We start from the raw sequence: 11,350 nt of genomic DNA, 5'->3' as shown, positions 1-11,350 counted from the left end.
AAAAAAAAAAAAAAAACAACAACAAAAAAAAATCAAAAAAAAAAAACAAACAAACAGATGTAGAGACACACAACTGTCTTATTTTTATTTCATAGCAAACTGATTTTAAGGGGACATATGCTTAGACTTAAATTGTTTTTGCTGATATATGACCTTGAGTTTACTGTGAGCACAGGGTTTGTTTTTTTTGTTTTTGTTTTTTAAACATTTAGCAGAAGCATAAACCTGTATTTGGTAATTCTGTTGCTTTGTCTTGTGCTCTGTCTTTGGCAGGTACCCAAATGTCAACATTCACAACTTCACCACGAGCTGGAGGGATGGTATGGCCTTCAATGCACTGATACACAAACACCGGTAAGTCTGAAGACAAAGGCATAGAAGTGTTGCCTTGTTTTCCTAGGGCAGATCTGGATGTGTGACTTGGATACTGTGCCAGGGTGGAAATCCCTGCCTTCATATGGAAAGAATGTGTGGGTTCACTTCATCATCCTTCATTTGCCTGATAAACTTTAAAGGTGATTATGCAAAAACCAGGCATCACTGCTGAGTGATAATATGATACTATAATTTTACTCCACTAAGTGTTGATTTTAACATTTCTAAGCAATTGTCATGTCTTATTAGACACTTGAATTATTTCCAAAGCATAATTTTTTGGTGTCCTACTGTCATTCTGTATAGGCCTGACCTGATAGATTTTGATAAACTGAAGAAATCCAATGCACACTACAACCTGCAAAATGCATTTAACCTGGCAGAGCAGCACCTTGGCCTCACTAAACTGTTAGACCCTGAAGGTAAGGACCCATGATGTAAAAGGTTAAATAAAGTCATCTTGTGTTGGGGCGCTCTGTGTCTGCAGCATGCCTTGAAGTACCAAAGCAAGGGGAGCTTTAAAATTCCAGTAGTTGCTTGAGGGTTTGTGGGATGGGTTACCTCTAACAGGTTTGAAAGATGGGTTCAAGAGACAGGGGGCATGGGCAAAGGTGAAGACCCAGAAAGGAAGGCAAGTTTGCTGATTGAGGGATTGTATGGGAACAGTGTAAAGAACACCCATGGTCTTTACTCTGCAGGCTAAATATCAAACCTTTGACTGTCTGGTGGACAGTGGGGTATCATTGGAGAGTCTCTGCGCCGTGTTTGCAGAGACAGCCTAGCATAGGCACTGTGAGTGCTTGTTGACTGTCTTCATAGGTGGAGATGATTGAGAACAAGGGCACTCTTAGGACGCTGAAGTTAAATAAGGAGACTGGTCTTCATGGGGATGTGTACTGAGAGTAGGTGGAGATGATTGAGAACAAGGGCACTCTTAGGACGCTGAAGTTAAATAAGGAAGGGAGTCTGTGAGTGGATGAGACAGTAGCACAGTTATTTTTCCCTAAATATTTTTTTATTTAAAAGTTTTTTTTTTCATTTTACATACCTACCACAGTTGCCCCTCCCTCCCTTCTTCCCACTCCTCTCTCACCTTCTCCCCCCACAACTCCCCACATCCTTTCCTCATAAAGGGTGAGGCCTCCCATAGGGAGTCAACAAAGTCTGGCATATCGAGTTGAGGCAGGACCAAACCCCTCCCCCTTGTATCAAGGCTGAGCGAGGTATCCCTCCATAGGGAATGGTCTCCAAAAAAACCAGTTCATGTCCAGGGATAAGTCCTGGTCCCACTGCCAGTAGCCTCACAGATAGCCCAAGCCACAGAACTGTCACCCATATTTAGAGGGCCTAGTTCAGTCCTATGCAGGTTCCCCAGCTGTCAGTCCAGAGTCAGTGAGCTCCCACTGGCTCAGGTCAGCTGTTTCTGTGGGTTTTCCCATTGTCATCTTGACTCCTTAGTAGCACAGTTTTTCTTATGTCTGACTGTATATATCACATCTGTGTGGAACTGATAGCTAGTGTCTAGGTCCCTGCAGTAGTCAAAGCCTGTCTTTAGATGACCAAGCTGATCTCTCTAGGGAAGCCTATTAAATCCTCGTTTCTTGGTCCCAGTACAGTGTGAAACTTCAGAAAAACTTTTTCTAATTTTGAGAAATATTTAAAATATAATGGGATTATTTAGTTTCTAATGCTAGAGGCTCACAGATTCTCTCTGCTGTAAAGCACATATTAGACAAAAATGTGTGTATGTGAAAGTTGAAAGTTCTTATAAATATAGAATAGGAAGTTGAACTCTCCAAGGGCGTCTTGAGGTCATGAGACTGCCAAACTGTTTTCTTGCTCTTCTCCAGTGCATAAGATTTACTACAGGAAGCCAAGATAAAATTATCTTTGCGCTAACCTATTAAGTGATTCCTTGAGGTAAACAGAAAGCTGAAATTCCTTGAGCTGTGATCGGTCTTCATTAACACCTTCCCTGCTGTCAGGTTTCCGCAGGTCTAGCTCTTTGTAATTTTACAATGAGCCTCTTTTTTCCCTCCTATCAATACAGACTTTATTAACTCATTTATTAATCTTCTTGATCACCAACCAGTATAAAAAGAGACTGTTATTTCTCAGATCACAAGACTGGAGCTAAAACAGTATCTGATGTCTCCTGTGGCTCTGATCTTGATCACTAGTTGTCCTATGTTCTAAGGGATAGCAATTAAAATGTGTTCAGAGACTAGTTGGGAAGTTTTTGCCTGTAACTCCTTTCAGGTATATCAACATTTTGTGCTTACTAAATTGGATGCAGTACATACACACACACACACATGCACGCACACTAATGGGGATGATGAGACCCAGGATCTGTCCAATAGGACACCAGCTGCAGTCTGGCTCCTGGTCCCATTGGTGCTGGTGACAGAAGGGCTGGGAGTATCTTACCCTGTGCCCTGGGGTTCTAATGTTTAAAACACTGGGCTGTTTAAAAAATAGAAATAAGGATACATGTGGAAAGAACCCGACAGAACTGTTAAGAAATTTACTTCTATGTGTCTTTTAATCTGTCCTAGGTTGAGTATTTCTCTCCACATACCCTTCCTGAGACTTGTCATTTTCATCCGTGTGTCTCCTTACTCAGTGAATACACGTTAACCACCCACTTATAGGAAAACCCAGTAGGAACTGGGGAGGTGGTATGGTGTAAGATGTCTACAGTATGTTTCAACCCTTTAGAATTGAGGCTTGTGATTGTGTATTCATACATGCAGAGTCCCAAGGCAGGAAGAACACTAATTTCGCCACAAGAATGAGAAATGTCCTTGTAACCCCGAGCTGCTCCTTTTGAACCAGATAGTAAGGCCAACGCAGGAATGTCAGAAAGTAGGGGCACACAGGAAGAAGGGTGAAGAGGCATAGTCTCTGTGGAATTAGAAACATTTGCTATAATGCTTGGCACTTAGAAGAAACCTCATAAATATTTGAAGGAAGGATGAGGGAAAGCAAAGAACAGCTACAGCAAGATAAAAAGAGTTAAAGGGACCGTGCTTCGCTTACACTGAAGGGCACTTTTATGTTCATGTTTCTGGAAAGTCAGCCTGGGTTCAGTGAGTGGGGCAACAGAAGCCCAGTGAGGAAGCCTTTTTTTTCAGGTTTGTTTCTGTGAACAGGAAGGCCTGAATTGTGACATTAAGAATCTATCACTAACTGGATATTGTTAAAAGACAAAGACATCCAGAGATGAATGTGCCATAGGCCGAGATGGGGTGTCTAACCACAAGCCAGTTTGATGTTAGGGGTTGAGGGTTGGGTGAGGAAACAAACATGCCCTCTGCAGAAGACTTTTCGTGGATATCCTGTGGTAAATGAGCCTGTGGTGTGCTTCCTTCTGCATTCTGGTATTAATGGGGCGACGGCAGAGTTTTCAAAGACTAAGCAGTCTCTGGCTGTTAAGTACTGCTAGACAGTTGTTCCACTTGCTGCTGCTGCCCCGGAGGTTGCTCGGTGAGTGGCGCCTGCAGCCAAGCCCTTTCTGGTTACAGATATCAGCGTGGACCACCCTGATGAGAAGTCTATCATCACCTATGTGGTGACCTACTACCACTACTTCTCCAAGATGAAGGCCTTGGCTGTGGAAGGAAAGCGGATTGGGAAGGTGAGCTTACGCGAGCGTAGTAACTTGTATGCATCGGAAGTTAGCTCCCTTCTGCCTCCGTGCCCTCCCCTTTGCCAGTGGTAAGCAGTACTTAATAATGGCCTCTGCCAGGAGCAGGAAGGAGGTAGAATCCTCATTTTTCCAAAGGGTAATGAGAAGTAGAGCAATAGTAGTAATCTCTAGAAAGGAATTGAGGGAGGATGTTAGACACAAGCCTCTTTCCTCACCCTTGACAGGAAACTGACTGTTGAAAATCTAGCAAAATTGGCTCTACCATGGTCATGAAATCCTACTTACTCCCCATGATCTAAAGAGCCTCAGTCTCGGGCCTTTTTCATCTCAGGTGGGCAAAGTTCACCTGCCTTTTTTGGTTTGTTCCTTTTGTTCTGGTCCTCTCCCTGCACCCCAACCCAAAGGCCTCTGCTTTTCTAGGAATTACAGAAGTCATCATAGTCTTTGGCTGGAGGTTGGGTGGCTTCAGAACCAGTTCAGTTGGGTTAGGTTGACTGCTCACAGATAAGAGGCCTGGTCTGGGTGCCTGTTTGCACTGAGGTTAAAATGCTTCTGCCAAGGAACAGACTGTGGGAAAGCTAGTCATATAGCGTGCGCTGTTTCATGTGGAAACGTTGGCGCCTTCTCCTCAACCAGTGACATCTGCGTATCGGTTTCCTAACTTTTCATTGCAGGTGCTCGACAATGCTATCGAGACAGAGAAAATGATTGAGAAGTATGAGTCACTTGCCTCTGACCTTCTGGAGTGGATTGAACAAACCATCATCATCCTGAACAATCGCAAGTTTGCTAATTCACTGGTTGGGGTCCAGCAGCAGCTTCAGGCGTTCAACACTTACCGCACAGTGGAGAAACCACCTAAGTAAGGGCAGATGGTTAGCTATTGTCATTCCTAAAGGAGGAGAGACGGCAGCAGCCAAACGACACTTGTGTTCTGACTACCACAAGTCTCTTAAGTCAGCCCTATTTTCCCCCTTGCCTGATCCTAGTTGCCGAGACTTCGTAGACATTCGGTCTCCCCTGAGCTCTGTCTGTACCATTCCCAGAGGATACGTAAGACCCTAAGGGCTGATACAGGTCCTCAGTCCCGTCTTCAGAATCCTTGCACTGAATATTTTTTTTACATTTTAGAAAAGTAACACACTGAAGCCAGGTGTGCTGGCACGCGCCTATAGTTTCAGCACTCGGAGGGATCGCTTGTCAGGAGGGTCCCAAGTTCAGGTTTACTCGGACCACTTAGCAAGAGCTTGTCTCAGGAAAAAAAAAAAAAGGAAAAGTTAGTGTATGTATTGATATAGTGCATGTTGTAAAACCCTGGGTGGGCCTGAGAAAATACCCTGTTATCAAGTCTGTGGTAGCATTAATATTGTGTTAGATAAAGACGATCATTGCATATCAGTTGAGAACAAGTTTTACTCCCTAAAAAAGTTGATTTTTTTTTTCTTTTTCAAAGTGTGTATGTGATGTATGCATCACGTGTGTTTGCAAATGCACAGCTGTATACAGCTCAGAGTGTCCTGCTCTCTCACCCCGCTGTATTCACTTAAGACAGGGTCTTTGAAGGAGCCTGAATCTAGGCCAGCAGTAATCCTTCTGCCGTGTGTCACTGTCACCCTCTGCTAGTTCATCAGCAGAGCCTTGCCAGCTCTTAATGCGAGTGCTGGATCTGAGCTTGCTCTTTATGCTCGCACAGCCAGCTCCTACCTGCTGAACCACCTCTCCAAACCCGCTCGTGTAATTTTAAGTTTAGTATTTTAATATAATTGTTAAGCAAGGACTATGAACTGGATCTCTTGTTTATTACCAAAGTCCTTTTTATTTCTTCTGAAAATTCAGTAGTGATGGAGGTCTCTGAAACCCACTGAAAACTTAGATTAGATATTTAGAATAATTATTGCTGATTTGTTCATTCACCCCTCTCTGGATGAAGTAAATCCATTGTCTAGGGGCAGTGATTCTCAACTTTCCTACTGCTGTGACCCTTTAATATAGCTCATGTTGTGGTGACCCCAACCATAAAATTATTCTCGTTGTTACTTCATAACTGTGTTTTCGTTACTGTTATTAATCATAATGTAAGTACTTGATATGCATGATATCTGATAAGGCAACCCCTGGGAAAGGGGAGTTGCAGCCCACAGGTTGAGAACCACTGTTCTAGGTTATTAAAAACTGTAGTACTCACCAGGTGGTGGTGGCGTGCGCCTCTAATCCAGTACTCGGGAGCTAGAGGCAGGTGGATCTCTGTAAGTGCGAGGCCAGCCTGGTCTACAGCCAGGACAGGCCCCAAACCCACAGAGAAACCCTATCTCAACAACAACAATAACAAAAATCTGTGCCCTTGATGTCCTCAAATATAAAAGCTATAAACAGCCACAAAACAATGCCACAGTTGCAGAGTTCTTAAGGACCGACCAGCTGACTAGCCTGTTGCTGTCTCACTAATACAAACATTACATAATTAGACCAGAGATAGCTGGATTTAAAGTTTCATGACCGTGTGAAATAGGCTTTTTTCTAATAGGAAGTGAATTTCCATTCATTCTTGAGGGAACAAGGTGCAGTAATGAATATGACTGGTTTTCTCTACTCAGGTTCACCGAGAAGGGGAACTTGGAGGTGCTGCTTTTCACAATTCAGAGCAAGATGAGAGCTAATAATCAGAAGGTCTACATGCCCCGAGAAGGGAAGCTCATCTCTGATATCAACAAGGTGACGCTAACTCACGTGGCCGTGTTTTGGTTATCCCATCCAGCAGGCTTCAGGTTCTCTCTGCTTGGTTATTTAGGAGTGTAGGACAATGCAAGGCTCACTCGCAGCATCCCTCCCTGTTGATACCAGGGATAGCAAAAGGTCCAGCAAAGAGCTGTGGTAGGTTAGTCCACTGGAGCTCTACGGGCCGTGCTAAGACTTTGTCAGCAGCCTTGGCTCGGGGTCACCTTGTTACCCAGATACTCCGTTTAATCCCTCATCCGTGAGAGGCGGTCAGCTCAGACGTCTTCACATGACATGGTGGGGAACTGGAAACTTGATTCCACGTTCTTGGCGTCTCTGCAGGTCGTGGGCTTTGGGTGCTGTTTGCCTCCTCAGAGAAGCTGTCAGGCCAGCTGTTTCCGCTGCTGTGTCTGGTGTGCCTGCAAGTGTAGACTTGTACTGTGGGTATTATTCCCGAAGGAAAATTAGAGAAATCTAGAACTCTGTTCATTTGCACACAGAGTCCTTTGAGCAGTCAGTGTTTGGGATTATTGTAAAGCATGAAGTAAGACATTTTCAGGAATGAATTTATGTGGAATTTTGAAAATGTGACGTGAATGCGAGTAGATGGAAGGGGTGAATAAGATTTCTAGTATGCTTGCCCTAAGGAAAGTCGGTTTGTTTCTTTCAGATCTGAGTTATTTGGAAGTTACAGTTGTATTGCTCCTTATCCCATAACTGTTTGTTTTCCAAGCTTACGACACAGGATCTTTTTGGCTTTGATAAGGAAGTGTTCCCATAACGCTATGTTGAGAGAGAAAAATATCTTTTTCTCAAGGGTAGAAAAGGAATTTCCCTTTCAAATTCTTTTATCCTTTCAACAAATAATTAGCTATTACTATAGCCAAGGACGGAAGGACGGTTCCTTGATCATTACTGAAAACCTTTTTTTTTCCCCTCCCCCTACTTCTGCAGGCCTGGGAAAGACTGGAAAAAGCAGAACATGAACGAGAACTGGCCCTGCGGAATGAGCTCATAAGGCAGGAAAAACTGGAACAGCTCGCCCGCAGATTCGATCGCAAGGCAGCTATGAGGGAGACGTGGCTGAGCGAAAACCAGCGACTGGTGTCTCAGGTTCTGTCCCGATTACTAATGCAAGTTTTTCTGAAGTAGCCAAGAAACACTGACCGTCCGCAAGAGGCCCAGGAGCACAGGACGTACTTATCAACATCCAGTACCGTGAAGTTGCTGGCCAGGAGCTTTTTATTTCCCCCAGAGAGGATGTTTAACATTTCTGATACGCTTTCTTGTCTGTTTGTCTAATTTGTCTTAGACTTGGAAGCAACTCAGGCAGTTTGTTAGAGCCATTGAGTGTGTGAATCCTTCATGGTCGTGTAAGCTTGCTCCTTTCTCTCAATGCTTGACCAGCCAGCCCGGCAAGGCAGTGAGATTGTTCATGAAGTACAAAAGCAGCTTTTCCCCCCAGGCTTGACAGATTCCCGCCCGCATCAGTATCTTAAGTCAGGCCCCTCTGTAAAGTGAGAGGTTGCTGATGTGTTTGCTCTTAGGAAGACATTTGAACTCAGCCAGGTCCTAGGACCTGGGCCCTAGGAAAGTGAGAAACCAATGAAGGAGGAGACTCCAGTGACAGAGTAGGCTTTTGCATACTGTGTCTGTCTGCGCCCTCAACTCCACCCCTTCCGTTCTGACTAGGTGACTTAACGATTCTTCTCATTGTATTTCTCCGTAGGACAACTTTGGATTTGACCTTCCCGCAGTTGAGGCCGCCACCAAAAAGCACGAGGCCATTGAGACAGACATTGCTGCATATGAAGAGCGTGTCCAGGCTGTGGTGGCCGTGGCCAGGGAACTTGAAGCAGAGAACTACCATGACATCAAGCGCATTACGGCGAGGAAGGACAATGTCATCCGGCTCTGGGAGTACTTGCTGGAATTGCTCAGGGCCAGGAGGCAGCGTCTTGAGATGAACCTGGGGCTGCAAAAGATATTCCAGGAAATGCTTTACATTATGGACTGGATGGACGAAATGAAGGTAACTCTTGACTAAAGGAAAGTAGGGGTGGCCGGAGCTCATTCAGCCAGACGTTTTATTTGTAGGTGTCAAGCACTAGGGCCCTTTGTCAGCCGCATGCTTCTGCAGAGCCAGAGTGCAGCTACATTGCTCCCGAGTTTATAAATGAGACGAGCCCTATGGAAAAGTTGTGACAAAGACCACTTCATAGCTAAGATCTGTTGGAGTAACTCAGATCTATTTTCAGTATATTTCAATGAGAGACTCAAATTTGTGATTTTTTTTTCCTCACTGTTAACTTGGCCTTTTTGTTCATTAGTAACACTGTTGAGTGCGTATGCAGACAGGAGGGTGATGGTGAGCACAGGCCATGGTCTAGGAGGCCACACTTCAGGTCTTTACTGCTCTTTTGCTTTACCTTCTTTGAAGCTTCCTTCCTCATCGTTCACCAGAGCTGATACTTAGTCTGTCTCCTGGCCCGTCAGAAGTTGGGAGTGTGGTAAAATGGTACAGGCTGGGAGGCAGGATGATAATGGCTGCCATGCCTTTGTGTGGTTTCTCCTCCATTGCTGGCAGCTCTGAGCCTAAAGTCACGCCATTGTTCCACAGCCCTGTACCTGTTGGTTTCTTCTGATGCAAACTGTAGAGCGTCATCTCTTTTTGCAGTTCTTGAGCTGAAAGGCTTTTATCATTGAGAAGAGAATAGTGTTTAGACAGTGCTCTTTTCTCTCAGAATACTGTGTTCCTCCCAGAAGAGAGCTCTGTCTCTGAACGTCCGTCTTCACCTGTGTCCTCTTAACTCTTGAGCTGTGGTGACAGGGACCAGGTCAGCTGGGTGCTATCAGTTTCCCTCCGCTATCGTCCCACGCTACAGTGTTCTAAGGTTTGGTCTTCTCTGACGTCTTCAAAAAAAGAAATGTTTATAAAGTTTAGAAAAGAAGTATTTTTTATTTTATAAATCTTGATATGCACATTATAAATTAAGAGTAAAATAGAAATCTTATCTGGAGGCGATGTGAAATGGTAGACGGGAGAAAAGTGATGATGTGGTACCGAACCATAGTCTCCTTGCTGAGTACAGAAGTGGCACCTGACCGTGGTCTCCTTATTGGTTATAGAAGTGGCACCCAGCCGGGCGGTGGTGGCGCATGCCTTTAATCCCAGCACTCGGGAGGCAGAGGCAGGTGGATCTCTGTGAGTTCGAGACCAGCCTGGTCTACAAGAGCTAGTTCCAGGACAGGAACCAAAAGCTACAGAGAAACCCTGTCTTGAAAACTACAAAAAAAAAAAAAAAGAAGAAGAAGTGGCACCTGGCCATTTAAATGTGTGGTGTACACACTTTTAAGTAGATTCTCCTATTAATTGCATAAAGGCATGCCAATAAGCTCTTGAGTGTGTGTGTGTGGGGGGGGGCTTTCTGCTTTGTGCTTTTTAATGTGATTTTCATTTGTTGTTGCTAAGGTGGTTGGTCCTTAGTTACCTTGTCTCTGGTGCTAGAGGTCTCCTGTTAGTGTTGTTCTGACTTCCTGGGCCTTGTCTTGTCCCAAGGTGGCCAGTCCACGCCAGAGGGAAGGTACATCGAGGGTGCTGGTCTCTTGTTCAGAGGCGATGGTACGCTGCCATCAGCGCTGTACTCACAGGTGCCGTTTCTCTTGCCGTTTGTGCGCAGGTGCTATTGCTGTCCCAAGACTACGGCAAACACTTGCTTGGTGTAGAGGACTTGTTGCAGAAGCATGCCCTGGTTGAAGCCGACATCGCAATCCAAGCAGAGCGGGTAAGAGGTGTGAACGCCTCTGCCCAGAAGTTTGCAACAGATGGGGAAGGTAAGAGTGGATTGTTCTAAATTACCTCCTTGATAGTAGACAGGCATCTCTGTGGAGTGCAACCCTTGTGTGTGGTGAAAGGGACTTGTAAGTTACTACAGCGGTGTAGGTTTCTGGAGGACTGTCTGCTTCCAGGTTATAATGTGTGCAGCACTGTAGGTTTCTGGAGGATTGTTTGCTCCAGGTTATAATGTGTGCAGCACTGTAGGTTTCTGGAGGATTGTCTGCTCCAGGTTATAATGTGTGCAGCACTGTAGGTTTCTGGAGGATTGTTTGCTCCAGGTTATAATGTATGCAGCACCGAGGTCTTTGGATACTTCAGCACTGTCTCTCATTCTGAAATAGACACATTTTTCTTAAATACTCAAATGCTGCTTGGTTTTGAGTGCCTTGGCATCTTGCAGTGAAAATGCTGCCAGTCTGTGCCGAATAAAGATGTGTACTACAGCCTACTGCGGCTGCTCCAGCAGCTCCAGTGTGTACTATAGCCTACTGTGTGTACTACAGCCTACTGCGGCTGCTCCAGCAGCTCTCAGCTTTGACTCCAGTCACATGCTGGTCAGACGATGCTTACAAGGATTGTTGGGCCTTGCTTCTCCACCAAGTGAATGCAGCTGCCTTCTTTAATATGATTCGTGATTTATAAGTGATCTTTTCTACAGTTGGGCCGAAAGAGCAGTGCATGGCATAGCCCCTTCTTCCTATTTTAGTCAGTGTTGTTGGCATTTTCTTTAGGCCACCAACCAACTCCCAAATAGACATGGAAACTTATTA

The 11,350-nt window shown here is 44.9% G+C and overlaps 1 protein-coding gene across 4 annotated transcripts in view; it reads left to right on the top strand.

The window, feature by feature from the left end:
• The window catches only part of Sptbn1 (spectrin beta, non-erythrocytic 1), a 165,401-nt gene that overhangs the window by 117,700 nt on the left and 36,351 nt on the right, over nucleotides 1-11,350 (top strand). For all 4 annotated transcript variants that reach the window (XM_005359172.3, XM_026785213.1, XM_013350742.2 and 1 more), the window contains 8 exons: nucleotides 274-354; nucleotides 682-797; nucleotides 3,903-4,015; nucleotides 4,702-4,889; nucleotides 6,622-6,739; nucleotides 7,697-7,855; nucleotides 8,472-8,774; nucleotides 10,423-10,576. In XM_005359172.3, coding sequence (XP_005359229.1) covers nucleotides 274-354; nucleotides 682-797; nucleotides 3,903-4,015; nucleotides 4,702-4,889; nucleotides 6,622-6,739; nucleotides 7,697-7,855; nucleotides 8,472-8,774; nucleotides 10,423-10,576 — 1,232 coding nt within the window. The remainder of the gene's footprint in view (nucleotides 1-273; nucleotides 355-681; nucleotides 798-3,902; nucleotides 4,016-4,701; nucleotides 4,890-6,621; nucleotides 6,740-7,696; nucleotides 7,856-8,471; nucleotides 8,775-10,422; nucleotides 10,577-11,350) is intronic.

Source organism: Microtus ochrogaster, linkage group LG1 (genome assembly GCF_000317375.1).
Source record: "Microtus ochrogaster isolate Prairie Vole_2 linkage group LG1, MicOch1.0, whole genome shotgun sequence".
Taxonomy (NCBI): Eukaryota; Metazoa; Chordata; class Mammalia; order Rodentia; family Cricetidae; genus Microtus; species Microtus ochrogaster.
This window is presented reverse-complemented; position numbering and strand designations above follow the sequence as displayed.